This window comes from Odocoileus virginianus, chromosome 34 (assembly GCF_023699985.2).
Source record: "Odocoileus virginianus isolate 20LAN1187 ecotype Illinois chromosome 34, Ovbor_1.2, whole genome shotgun sequence".
NCBI lineage: Eukaryota > Metazoa > Chordata > Mammalia > Artiodactyla > Cervidae > Odocoileus > Odocoileus virginianus.
Window position 1 is genome coordinate 31152784 of NC_069707.1, and position 14351 is coordinate 31167134.

Genomic DNA, 14351 nt, shown 5'->3' on the forward strand with positions numbered 1-14351 from the left:
TTGAGCACACATATCACTCCATCTTAACAGGGTCATGGACCACTGAGTGGGTTCTTATGCCACCCCTGCCACCATCTCCCAAAGGCACTTAGCTGAAAGTCCTGCAGCATTTTTTATTTGTTTGTTTGTTTTCCTTTTACTAATACCTTCATATCCATATCTGGACTCAAAATCCTTAGGTCTTATCTCACTAGCCTAAAGGATCAGTAAAATATGTTTAGAGAAAATCTCTCAGGTCTGCCTTTCTAAACGCTACTCTGGGAGTGATTCTTTTATAGCAGTATCAGAAGCAATTTAATATAGAAAGATACTTTCATGAACTGAGGTCCTGAAATTATTCGATTCTTCCAGCAAAGTTATAAGTGTATTGAAACAGTTGCTTTTATTGGAACAGTGCAAGTATTTTAAAACAGCCATAATTTGACATTTATGTGTATACTTATTCATTCATAAATATGCATCTAGTGCCTGCTACAAGCATTAACCTAAGTACCAAGATTTCAGGGAAAACAAGATAGACTAGTTCTTTGCCTCCCAGTAGAAGAGTAAGGCATTCCTATGATCAATATGAGTCATGTGAGATTTGATTGGCCAAAGTCTGTGAGTGGGAAATCTGTGACTGTACTGAGTCAGTCGGAGATGCAGGATGTGACACGGCTGCACGAGTTAGAATCTCAGATAAGGAAGAAGACTCAGGGAAGACAAGGAAGGGAAATGAAGAGTAGAAGATAGCGGAGGAGAGGAAGGGAGCAGACTATAGAAGCTATGGTTTAACCCATCGGAGGTGCCTGGTCTTCTGTGCACTTCAGTAGCCACATGCCATTTACAACTCTTGAACCATCTGTAGACTTTTTACAAAAGATTTCAAATTATTGAAAGAATGCAGAAGCAAAAACATTGCGATTTCACTTGGCTTTTGTGGATTAAGTATTTTTATATTGCAATTCAAAGGAGTTTCCAGGGAAGTGACTGTTTAAGGTGAAAGTTGACCCTTTTTTCTAAAAAAACAGCTTCATTGCAGTATAATTAATATGCTGAGAACTACAGAATTTGATGAGTTTGAACATACACAAATACCTGTGACACCATCACCATAATCAAGGTACTGGGCATATCCAACATGTCCCAAGGTTTTCTTGTGTTTCTCTGATTTTCTTGTTTCTTTGCGGTACACTTACCATGAGATACACCATCTTAGTGAATTTTCAAGTGCACAATTTCATCTTATTAATTATAGGTATTACGTCTTGCAGACTTCTAGACCTTAGTCATCTAGCATAACTGAAACCTTAAACACATTGAACAACCACTACCCAATTCTCCCAGTAACTAATGCTGTATTATCTACTTCATGAATCTGACTATTTTAGATGTCTCATGTAAGTAGAGTAAATCTTTAAAAATCTTCTGATATATTATGGGGAATAAAACAGCCAATAGATAAGCCCGCCTTGAATGAATAAAGAGAAGGACGAAATAGAAGAAAATTGACTAGAACAGGAAAGAGCGAGCAGCAAACAACTCAGAAAGTAAGCACCACTGATATAATTTTAAATATTTAAATATATTATAATTGAATTAATGACAGGTGACTTCATTGTACTTTCAGGGCTGAAATTTCCTGGAATCATTTTAAGAGGAGAAGAAACATTGACTTACCTTCCAAAAAAGGAGCTTAAAGAGATCAAGCACCATGGATCTAACTCACATTCCTGAAGATTTATCCAGTTGTCCAAAATTTGGAAATAAGTCCTGTCCTCCCACCAACCGCCATTTTCATATTCGAGTAATAATGTATTCAATTATGATCGGAGCCATGTTCATCACTATCTTTGGAAACTTGGTCATAATCATTTCCATATCACATTTCAAGCAGCTTCACTCTCCCACAAACTTTCTGATTCTCTCCATGGCAACCACAGACTTTCTGCTGGGTTTGGTCGTTATGCCGTATAGCATGGTGCGATCAGTAGAGAGCTGCTGGTATTTTGGGGATGGCTTTTGTAAATTCCACACAAGCTTTGACATGATGCTAAGTCTGGCCTCCATTTTCCACCTCTGCTCCATTGCTATTGACAGATTTTATGCTGTGTGTTACCCTCTACACTACACAACCACAATGACCATCTCCATGACAAAGTGGCTGCTGGCTTTTTGCTGGTCAGCCCCTGCTCTTTTTTCTTTTGGTTTAGTTCTATCCAAGGCCAATGTTTCTGGTATGCAGAACTATGAGATTCTCGTTGCTTGCTTCAATTTCTGTGCACTTGCTTTCAACAAATTTTGGGGGACGATATTATTCACTACATGTTTTTTTACTCCTGGCTCCATTATGGTTGGTATTTATGGCAAAATCTTTATTGTTTCCAAACGACATGCTAGAATTATAGACAACATGCCTGAAAACACAAAGGGGGACGTGAGAAAAAACTTATCCAAGAAAAAGGATCGCAAAGCAGCCAAGACCCTGGGCATAGTAATGGGAGTGTTTCTAGCTTGCTGGCTGCCTTGTTTTCTTGCTGTTTTGATTGACCCATATTTAGGCTACTCCACTCCCATGATAGTACTTGATCTTTTAGTGTGGCTTGGGTACTTCAATTCCACTTGCAATCCTCTCATTCATGGCTTCTTTTATCCATGGTTTCGGAAAGCTCTTAAATACATAGTGTCAGGAAAAATATTTAGCTCCCATTCAGAAAGTGCGAATCTGTTTCCTGAAGCACATTAAGAAAAAGGCCATTACAAGTGAACAGAGTATTGAAAGTGAGATTATTATTATTTCGACCTGAAGCATGTACATTACATCCCCAGGTCACTGCAAATATTATTTTATTAAATTTCAATAATTCTAGATACAAGAATAATTTAATAATATAATTCAAATCTATAGGTTCAACTTGTGTCTTGAAGCATGATATTTAGTAAGGACTACTTCATTCATTACAGTCTTTATTCCCTGTACTTGTTACATGCACCATGAAATTAAGACAATTGCTCTTTGAAGGAAAGCTATGACAAACCTAGATAGCATATTAAAAAGCAGAGACATCACTTTGCTGACAAAAATCTGTATAGTCAAAGCTATGGTTTTTCCAGTAATCATGTGTGGATGTGAGAGTTGGATCATAAAGAAAGCTGAATGCTGAAGAATTGATGCTTTTGAACTGTGGTGTTGGAGAAGACTCTTGAGAGTCCCTTGGACTGCAAGGAGATCAAACCAGTCAATCCTGAAAGAAATCAGTCCTGAATATTCATCAGAAGGACTGGTGCTGAAGCTGAAGCTCCAATACTTTGGCTACCTGAGGGGAAGAGCTGACTCACTGCACTCATTAGAAAAGACCCTGATGCTGGGAAAGATTGAGGGGGCAGAAGGAGAAGGGTTGGCAGGGGATGAGATGGTTAGATAGCATCAACGATGCAATGGACGTGAATTTGAGCAAACTCTGGGAGATAGTGGAGGACAGAGGAGCCTGGTGTGCTGCAGTCCATGGGGTCACAAAGAGTTGGACACAACTTAGCAGCTGAACAACAACAACAACTTCTTGGTAGAAAAGCAGATGTGCATAATAAATGTATAATTGGTAGCCAATGAATGTTTTTATGTTTACCAAAGAGCATTTATTAACCCAATCTGACTGCTGGTCTTGAAGTGAACATTTTAGGCTCTGTCCAGAAAGAGCCATATTAGGTTGTGAGGGCAAGGCCAGGATCCTTCTTCCTGAGAGTCTCGCAAGACCATGGACATGATCCTATTATGCCACTCTCTTCGCAGATGAGGACATTAAAACAGACTTGCACCCCCTTCAGTAGTACATACACTTCACGTCCAGTGATGGGTCTGCTCTGTTTGGCTTCCTTCATCCTTTAAAATTCTCATCTGTTTCTCTATTTCTGAACAATTTCTTTACTCTTAAAAACTTCATGCTCTGTGTGTTAGAGAAAAAAAAAATTATTCATGACATTTGTTAAAGACTATCAGGCAGACTTTATTCAAGGACAGCTTCTAAAATAGGGTTTTTGTAGTAAAGTAGAGAGATGGAATTCAGCTCTAACAAGGTGCAGTGGGGATTTGCTCCTATGGGACTGGGTTGTGAGTAGTGGATGGAAAATTATTAAGAGGAAATATCAAGGCGCATTCTTGCTAGACTGACTCATCAGAATTCTTGCTGAACGCGGGGCAGAGTGATAAGATAGTGAGGCTAGTCAGATACCAAGAGTGGGGGGTTTTTGCCAAACTGACTTAGCAGGATTCTTGCTCAGTCTAGAGTCTACCACGACAAAGAGGGAAGTCCAAGTTTGGCTTAGGCAAGCAGAGGAATCATAGGAGTTTGATTAAAATTTGATCAAAGGAGAGAGTCTTTGTCCTCTGTTTGTGTGTGTGTGTGTGTGTGTGTGTGTGTGTGTGTGTGTCTGTATATTTATGCCCATGTGCTTCTCACGGAAGCAGGATTAGGAATTTTCAAAGTGGGAAGGGAGCAGTGTGGGGATGGCCAGCTTTAGTATGTGGAACATTAGCATGTGATTATTAGACTGAACATATAAATCTATCTAAATATAAATGGGACAATCTATTAGAATGGACTTGGCTGGCTGTATAAAATATACTGGAGAAGGAAATGGCAACCCACTGCAGTATTCTTGCCTGGAGAATCCCATGGACAGAGGAGCCTGGTGGGCTACACTCCACAGGGTCGCAAAGAGTCGGACACGACTGAGCAAATATAGCCAAGAGGCTACAGGAAAATTGTCTACATTCACTGAGATAGATATTGCATACTCAATAAAGGATAAGAATATTTACTCAGAATTGATCCTCAGCATACGCCTCTTCTCCCACCATGTTAGCTAGTGTTCTTGCCTCCCATTTCAAAGCTTTGCAATCTACTCTGCACAACTATCCCAAGTTGACACTTTCCTCTTAAATATCTTACATGGTTTCCAAGCTAAATCCCTTCTGTTTGTCCAAGCCTTCTCCACGAACTCTGTGTAGAAAGCACAGATTCGGATTAGGATTTACAAGGTCTCTTGCCCTGGAGTGTCTGATGGATGGCATTTTACCAACAGGAAACACCTGCAGGAGATGTGAGGCTGGAAGGAGGGGCAATCAGGGTGCTTAACACAGGCCACCTCCCTGCCCAGTTACCCTGGGGCTGGCTGAGTCCTGCAGGAAAGGCCATTCAGACTCCTTTCCCAGAGAGCCATCCTCTAGTACTCCTGGAACCATCCTCATCTGCTATCAGTCTGGGCCCAGCCAAGGTAATGCTTCCGTGCTCATCATGTCTGCCTCTTTGCGACCTGATGGACTATAGCCACAAGCCTCCTCTGTCCATAGGATTTTCCTGCTATTGCTGTCCCTGGGTGCTAGAATTCTCTGTCTGGTTTCCTAAGCACTGCCCATGTCTTTGTTTTTGTTTTTTTTTTTTTTTTGGCCCATTTTTTGATTGGGTCATTTATTTTTCTGGAGTTGAGCTGGAGGAGTTGCTTGTATATTTTTGAGATTAATCCTTTGTCTGTTGCTTCGTTTGCTATTATTTTCTCCCAATCTGAGGGCTGTCTTTTCACCTTGCTTATAATTTCCTTTGTTGTGCAAAAGCTTTTAAGTTTCATTAGGTCCCATTTGTTTATTTTTGCTTTTATTTCTAAAATTCTGGGATGTGGGTCATAGAGGATCCTGCTGTGATTTATGTTGGAGAGTGTTTTGCCTATGTTCTCCTCTAGGAGTTTGATAGTTTCTGGTCTAACATTTAGATCTTTAATCCATTTTGAGTTTATTTTTGTGTATGGTGTTAGAAAGTGTTCTAGTTTCATTCTTTTACAGGTGGTTGACCAGTTTTCCCAGAACCACTTGTTAAAGAGGTTATCTTTTTTCCATTGTATATTCTTGCCTCCTTTGTCGAAGATAAGGTGACCATAGGTTCGTGGATTTATCTCTGGGCTTTCTATTCTGTTCCATTGATCTATATTTCTGTCTTTGTGCCAGTACCATACTGTCTTGATGACTGTGGCTTTGTAGTAGAGTCTGAAGTCAGGCAGGTTGATTCCTCCATCCATTTTTGATTAAAACTCTCCAGAAAGCAGGAATAGAAGGAACATACCTCAACATAATAAAAGCTATATATGACAAACCCACAGCAAGCATCACCCTCAATGGTGAAAAATTGAAAGCCTTTCCCCTGAAATCAGGAACAAGACAAGGGTGCCCACTCTCACCACTACTATTCAACATAGTTTTGGAAGTGTTGGCCACAGCAATCAGGGCAGAAAAAGAAGTAAAAGGAATCCAGATAGGAAAAGAAGAAGTGAAACTCTCTCTGTTTGCAGATGACACGATCCTCTACATAGAAAACCCTAAAGACTCTACCAGAAAATTACTAGAGCTAATCAATGAATACAGTAAAGTTGCAGGATATAAAATTAACACACAGAAATCTCTTGCATTCCTATACACTAACAATGAGGAAACAGAAAGAGAAATTAAGGAAACAATACCATTCACCATTGCAACAAAAAGAATAAAATACTTAGGAGTATATCTACCTAAAGAAACAAAAGACCTATACATAGAAAACTATAAAACACTGATGAAAGAAATCAAAGAGGACAGAAACAGATGGAGAAATATACCGTGTTCATGGATTGGAAGAATCAATATTGTCAAAATGGCTATACTACCCAAAGCAATCTATAGATTCAATGCAATCCCTGTCAAACTACGGTATTTTTCACAGAACTAGAACAAATAATTTCACAATTTGTATGGAAATACAAAAAACCTCGAATAGCCAAAGTAATCCTGAGAAAGAAGAATGGAACTGGAGGAATCAACATGTCTTTGTATAGTTTCTTTCTTTGTTATTTTTTTTTTTGTTTCTGTTTTTTTAATTAAACTCTCCTCAATCATACAGGCTGATTGCACCATCTGTTTCCCGCTGGACTGAGAACAAATGTAGCTTTTATTGTTCTGAGATAAAATTTTGAAATTCTCCTCAAAGACATCAGGTCTGTATCAGCCTGACTTGGCCTTTCTTTGTGCTTCTACAAAAATTAACTCTCTGTGTAGAAACAGTTTCTACACTTAGTCACTCTTCTGAAGTCTATCCTCCTCTAAAGGAAACCCTGGCCCCCTAATAAGTCATTCCCCCTGCGTTGGCCCTCCCTGGGGGAGATTCACCCTCCTCCACTTGGCAAACTTATTTTCTTTTGAAGATCAGTTGTCATCTTGAGATTTCTGGTGTCCTTTTGTGTATAAAAAAGACTATTTAAGATAATTTTGGCTTTTAGAATTAATATTTCACTTAGAAAACAATATTGAAGAAATTAGCTCTTCTTTTAAAATTTATTTAACTTATAATTTCTACTGAACTTTATTTAACTTAGAATATAAGTTATTCTACACTTAGTAAATTTTAACAACATCTTTTAAGAAGCAGTTAGAGACTTAGGTAATTGAATTCCTTCAATATTTTATTTACATTTATCAAATTAAAATTTCAAGGTCACTTTTTGAAAATTTAATTTAAAATTTAAAACATACATAAAACATTCCCCAGTACCTAACTCTTCCAAATTTTATGACTTACAAATATGGTAAATTTAAAAATCTTAACAATTATAATAACTTTAGTAAACTTAGCAAACTTTACTTCTTCCTCTCAACTTAAAAATCATAGCTAAATCAATGATTTAATGACATGTTTTTAAGTGGGAATCATAAAGCTATTGTAGTAAATGCTAAATTCCTGCAAACATTACAAATACTGAAAATGACAAATGTACAAAGCTTACTTTTAAACTGAACACAAACTATATTAATACTATGTGATTGATTTGCTTCATGTACCTGGGAAGAAATTGCTAAAGAGAAGTTTTGTAAACCCAGATGAACATGTAAAGAAAACAGTATTTTCTGATCATTCCTGTTCATTTTATGATGAAAATCCTTAGAGGCTGTAAAAGTTAATTTTGGCCAATTAATTTAAACATAGATAATTTGATTCTATTTTTTATAAATAAGCTTTAATAACCTCTAAGCATTGAGTATTTAAAATATAAGAATTCTGTGGTTTGATGGATAATAAAATTGTCATCATAAGCTTTGTGCACCATTGGAATTATGGTGCACTAGTGGATACACCTTCTTCCAGTGACTATGAAAATACCCACATAATGATGGAAGTTTCCCCTTTCCACTTGGTTGGTTTGAAGCATGGTTCTTATTGCCTTTTGTTTGGGCTCAGAAAATTATAGACAAAGCACTGCAGGGTGAATGAGCATCACTGATCTGTATATGGCAGCAAAAGGAAAAGATATATAAATTAGTCAAATTTTCACAGAAATTAAAAACCTCACTATTTGAAAACATGTAGCATCTGGTAATAAGTAGAGTGAGCATTAGTTGGATTTTAACTCCTTCCTTCCTTCCTCCTTCCCATCTTCCCCTCTCCCTTTCAATCTTCTCCACTTTTGCCTTGTGTGAGGCTAGTTCTTGATGCCCCTTTGGAGTCATGGAGATGATAGCACAAAACTTTTGTTCTCCCAGAGCCAATTCTCTGGTGACTCAATATAGCATTTCTGCTGACAACATGCCGAAGTTGTTAAAGAACACTCCTGTTAAAAGCAGAACCCTGGTAATGTAGCCACAGGAGGCATATTTTGTATATAAATACTGATGACAACACAGACTGCCAGGAGCCTACCAATATCTCAGGCCTAAGGGTCTTTTCTGGGGGAAAATCAGCAGGGAAGAGAGTGGTGAAGCATAAGGTTCATTTGCATGGTAAGACACCTTCGCACAACAAATAAATCACTTAGCCAAACAAATTCTGACAAGCAAAAGAGGAGTATATTAAGAGAGAGAAAAGATCAGATATATGTATTTATGTATGTATGTATGTGTTTATTTATTTCAAGTTCAAAGAACCAAACTTAAAATATTAATCAATAAATTCTACAAAGCATAAGATCTATAAAAATAAATTTGGATCATTTTTAAAAATCACTGGAATTCTAAAGAGGCAATTCTAAAGACCCACAGCAGTCATTTCTCACATCTAATTCACAAGTAATCTCTCTTACCTAGGAAATTATTGTTTGAGTGAGATAGAGCAAAGCAAGATAAAATTATCGTTTTCAGAAAAACAGTCTCAGAGGTGGAGTGTTTAAGCCTCATAACCAGTAAGAGGAGAAAAATCATTCCTGATAAAGCAAATATAAGTTCTCTCTTTATTTCTTCCATTTCATTTGCAATATATTATTGAGCTTGTTGGATATTTTCCTTCTTATTTGAGGAAAATACATATATATTAATAAAATTTTAAATATTTAATACTTGAGGGAAATTATCATATAATTTCTTTTTTCATATTTTCCTTAAAATTCTGAGGAAATTTTACATTTTTCAAAATTATTATTTCAGTGTCCTTGAGTCTGTTTATCCATTCTGTAATTTTTTCCCTGAAAGAATCAAATTTGAACTAAAAAGCAATACCGTTTTTGCTTCTCTCCAGAACTGCTAGTAAATATTTCTTTTTACTTCCTGGTAAAATTAACAATGTTCTATACTTTCCTTAGGCCATTCTTTGAAGTGTTGTCATTAATTTGATCCTTTTTTGAAATGTCAGTAATAAAAAAAAATAAGTGTAACAACAATGTCCCATGATAAAAGTCAGATGCCATAGAGGATTTAACTTTACATTGTTAAAAATTACTGTTATTAAAAAATTCTTTTCTGGAGGTGAATCTTCAACAAAAAGGAATTTTTACTTTGTTAAGTTTTTAAATAAAATCCCGTGCACTTAATAATTTCCTTTTTTTTTTTTTTGGACTATTTTCTTTTTTAACAAAGCAGTAGACTAATAGTAGTTATATTTGCATTTGCTTACTCATTTTGCAACTTTTAACTCAGAACTTAAGATGAAGGTTTAATTATCTTTGATATTATCTTAACAAATCTTCCGTGTATTACCTTTTAAAATACATGTGTCTTATTCTATCCTTTTGTCTTAATATGATAGTTAAATGTTGAAATATTTCTCAAATATACACAACCATTCATCAGAAACATGAAATAATACTATTAATTTCTAGCAGCTATTTCATAACTTGTCTTCCAAAACAAAAGAAACAAAATTCACTTTACAAATCTATGAGGTTAAATTATATCAATCCTTTGTTCATGGAATTTTCCAGGCAAGAATACTGGAATGGGTTGCCATTCTTTACCTGTAGGGAAGCCCATTAGTGACAAATGTATAAGTTATTTTGTGGTAATTGTTAGATATCTTTCAAGATAATTTTTAAAATAATTAAAGAAAAAAACTTTAATTCACAAGAGTAAAAAGGATAAAAATAATTTTTTAAAAGTTCATTTATTAAAGAAGTTGATTAGACATTTAAAATTTTATTATATTCAGTATCAGAGTTTAGGAACCAAAATGATAAGTAATCAAATAATTAGTGCTGGATACTCTGCAGTTTAAAAAACAGTTGAATAAATCTTTGTCTCTCACATTTTACTCTCTACATTTTGGTTTCTCAAGTTCAACCCAGTTGCATAATATTGGAACAATTTAGTTAAAATATATTTTAAAAAAATACTAGACTAAGAAATTAATTCACTATACCCAGAGCAAATAAAATGTGCCATAATATTAAGGTTTCAAATAATGCATATTGGAAAAATTTGTTAAGCTATGGTAGCAAGTATTGTAAATGTAAATTTATTTTCAAAGTTACATGTATTCTCACTAGCATCTTTTCCAAGTAAATCTGGCAAGGACTTGATGGTGGGTTCATTTTCCCAATGGACCAGTGAATGTTAATCTATTCTCAGGCTAAACTCCATTCTCCAACCTGGCCTTAGATCTCATGAATGCTTGTCATTTGTCATCAGAGTTACACATCCAGTCCTAGCACTGGAAAAACAAGTCAAACCCTTGTCATACTCCAGATGAGTCACTCTCATTATTTTCACATTTTAAGTACAACAGCATAAATTACATAAGGTAAAATCAATGAGCACCCTATCTGTCAAATTCGTTACCAATGCGAGACTTAAAATCTGTGGACAAGATGACGTCAATTTGAATGTGAGTTTATGAATGAATATGGCTGCCAAATGGAAGGAGACAACCCAGAGAATTTCACAATCTATCATTTGAGATATTTCCCACCCCTCTTTTGAGGCAATTCCTGTATAATCTTGTAGGATTTAGAGTATTTTTAGTTATGTATATAGTTCTAAACTCTGAAATCTAAATTGACCACAGTGAAGAGAAAAATATGTTCTTAATTGAATAGCATGTATTAATGGCAAGATGCAAAACATTTGCAAATACAACAGAAATTTTAAAAAAAGAAGATGCACAATCTTTAGATCACAATTCTTGTTTAAACTCAGCATTAAGGAATAGTTCCCGAGGTCCTGGTAATTCTTGAGGGGAATTATCCAATAAATCAAATTGATTAATAAAAGTGGGACAGGGAAAATTCCTGATCTGCCCATGTTTTCAGAATCCTGAGTAAGGAAAACATATTGTTACAATCAGAACATGCATTTACCTGGATTATTTAGATGGTTTTAACTGGGTTATTTAGATGTTGGGTGACAATATTCATATAGTTGTATTTAGTCCCTTTCTAATCAAGGGATGGTCCTTTGATTAATAGCACTGGCATTTCCCAAGAGCTGATGAGAAAAGCAGATTCTTAGTCCTCACCTCAGAACTAGAATCTGTGTTTTGAAAAGATCTCTAACTGATTCATATGCACATTGAAGTTATGAAGCATCACTCACCGTCAGTAGGGAGCTTATTCCAGGATCGAAAGTGCAGTTAGTTGGGCCTCTCTGAAAAGCTGCACTATTTTTATTGTTTTTCTTTCACAGGAAAGAGAAAAACACAGTATTTCTGCAAAAGACTCATAGTACCCACAAGACAAAGACAATGAATTCACTGGACATTTGGAACCCTTCAGAAGTACAATTCTGCTTTGCTCTGGTGAACAATTCATGCCCTAGAAACATGAGGTCTGGGCTGAGTGCCTATGCCATGTATGTGGTCATGATCAGTGCCATAGTAATGACCATGCTGGGCAACCTGGTTGTGATCATTTCCATTGCCCACTTCAAGCAGCTCCACTCCCCCACCAACTTCCTGATCCTCTCCATGGCCACCACTGACTTCTTGCTGAGCTGTGTGGTCATGCCCTTCAGTATGATCCGGTCCGTTGAGTCCTGCTGGTACTTTGGAGATCTCTTTTGCAAAGTCCACAGCTGCTGTGACATTATGCTCTGTACCACCTCCATCTTCCACCTCTGCTTCATCTCAGTGGACCGCTACTATGCTGTATGTGACCCTTTACATTATGTCACCAAAATTACCGTCTCTCTCGTAGGAGTCTTTCTACTCATCGGTTGGTCCATTCCCATCTTTTTTGCTTTCGGCCTGGTATTCTCAGAATTAAACATAATTGGTGCAGAAGACTTTGTGGCAGCCATTGACTGTACAGGTTTATGCGTGCTGATATTTAATAAGCTCTGGGGGGTGCTGGCCTCCTTTATAGCCTTCTTTCTCCCTGGGACGGTAATGGTGGGAATTTACATACATATTTTCACAGTAGCCAGGAAGCACGCTAAGCAAATTGGCACAGGTTCTATGATGAAACACATTGGGTCAGAAAGCAAAATGAAGGCATCAACCAAAACAGAAAGCAAGGCCACCAAGACTTTGAGCATCGTCATGGGAGTATTTGTGTTGTGTTGGCTGCCCTTTTTTGTCTTGACAATCACAGACCCTTTCATTAATTTTACAACGCCTGAAGATCTGTACAACGTCTTTCTCTGGTTGGGCTATTTTAATTCCGCTTTCAATCCCATTATATATGGTATGTTTTATCCTTGGTTTCGCAAAGCATTGAGGACAATTGTCTCAGGAACAATCTTCCTCCCTGACTCTTCCAGCCTAAACATATTTCCTGCATGTGCTTAGGCAATGCTTTCCATTCTCTACAATTCTTTCCTGCTAAGGAAACTGGACGTTCTTTCCCCCTAGAGGTAAGGGAGTGGATTGACCAGACAAGGATATTCTTCCAGTTGGTGTAATAGGCACCTGTGTATTAGTCACCCAGTTGTGTCAGACTCCTTGTGACACCATAGATTATAGCCCACCAGGCTCCTCTGTCCATGGAATTCTCCAGGCAAGGATACTGGAGTGGGTTGCCATTCCCTTCTCCAGGAGATCTTCCTGACCCAGGAATCGAACCCTGCATTGCAAGTGGATTCTTTACCATCTGAGCCACCAGCTGGTGTAATAGACACCTAGGTGGAATCAATAGATCTAGCCTTCTGGTTATACCAGAGTTCCCAAAGTGGTCAATTTCTGGGGTTGTGGGGGAGATACCTCCAATAAAAAGAAACTCTCTCCCAAGACTTGTTGATTCCCGAATTTCCAAAATTAGAGATTTAGCTTTTCACTCCTTTGGCATGTCAGATGGGGATCTTCTTTTTATCCTGTAAACATCAAAAGAGGAGTCAGTTGGACTTCACACTTTTAATAGCCATGTAGAGTTTATCTAAGTCTTCCCTGAGATTACTACATTTGGGGAGAGTGGGGAGAGCTTGAGAACATTGTGAGGCTGAATTACAGCGCATGTGAGGACACGGGAAGGGAGAAGGAAGCAGCTGTGGTTGCTTCCAGTTTTACTGATTCTGATTTAATCTCTTAAAAAAGAATTCAAGTGAATTTTGCAATAGTTTGATAAAACTGGACTGTCTCATTAAATAAGCAGAATGGATTTTAGGAATGTATTCTTTCTCTAACATATGTTTTTGATCTATAGAGTCACATGGCCTACATGTATACATACAAGTGCTGTGGACTTGTATGTGGACAGCTCTTTGGCTGTGTGTGCACATTTTATTCACCAATATTAAGCTTCATTCACAAAACTGAAGCTCCTTCCCTCCCTAGTGTTTTGGTTGATATTTACTGCCTCAGTGATTGTCTCTTCTCCATGTTGCTTTGCTTTTCTCCTCCTTCTCCTGCCCTAGAAACCTATTTCACCAAACTGCGTCCTTTATGATCTTTTCACCCTTCACACTGTTACTCTGTCTCTCTCACCCAGTGGTCTTTAGCCGGGCATAGTTTTACCCCTTGAGTGTGTTTGGCAAAGTCTAGAGACATTCTGGGTTCTTATAGCCAGGGAGGGAGTTCTACTGACATTTCAAGGGCAGAGGTAGAGGATATTGACAAAAATCATACAGTGCATGGAACAGCCTCCCTGACAACAAAGGATTATCTGGCCCCAAGCTTCAATAGTGCCATGGTTGAGAAATTCTGCTCTAACCTTATTTAGCC

The 14351-nt window shown here is 37.3% G+C and overlaps 2 protein-coding genes across 2 annotated transcripts; both read left to right on the forward strand.

Moving 5' to 3' along the window:
• Positions 1-1626: 1626 nt before the first annotated feature.
• LOC110131624 (trace amine-associated receptor 3) lies at positions 1627-2725 on the forward strand. The gene has a single exon (XM_070461593.1). The coding sequence runs from the start codon at positions 1694-1696 to the stop codon at positions 2723-2725; it is 1032 nt and encodes a 343-aa protein (XP_070317694.1). The 5' UTR covers positions 1627-1693.
• Positions 2726-11939: 9214 nt separating this feature from the next.
• On the forward strand, positions 11940-12983 carry LOC110131605 (trace amine-associated receptor 4). The gene has a single exon (XM_020884362.2). It carries the CDS (start codon positions 11940-11942, stop codon positions 12981-12983), a length of 1044 nt encoding a protein of 347 aa, XP_020740021.2.
• Positions 12984-14351: the final 1368 nt, after the last annotated feature.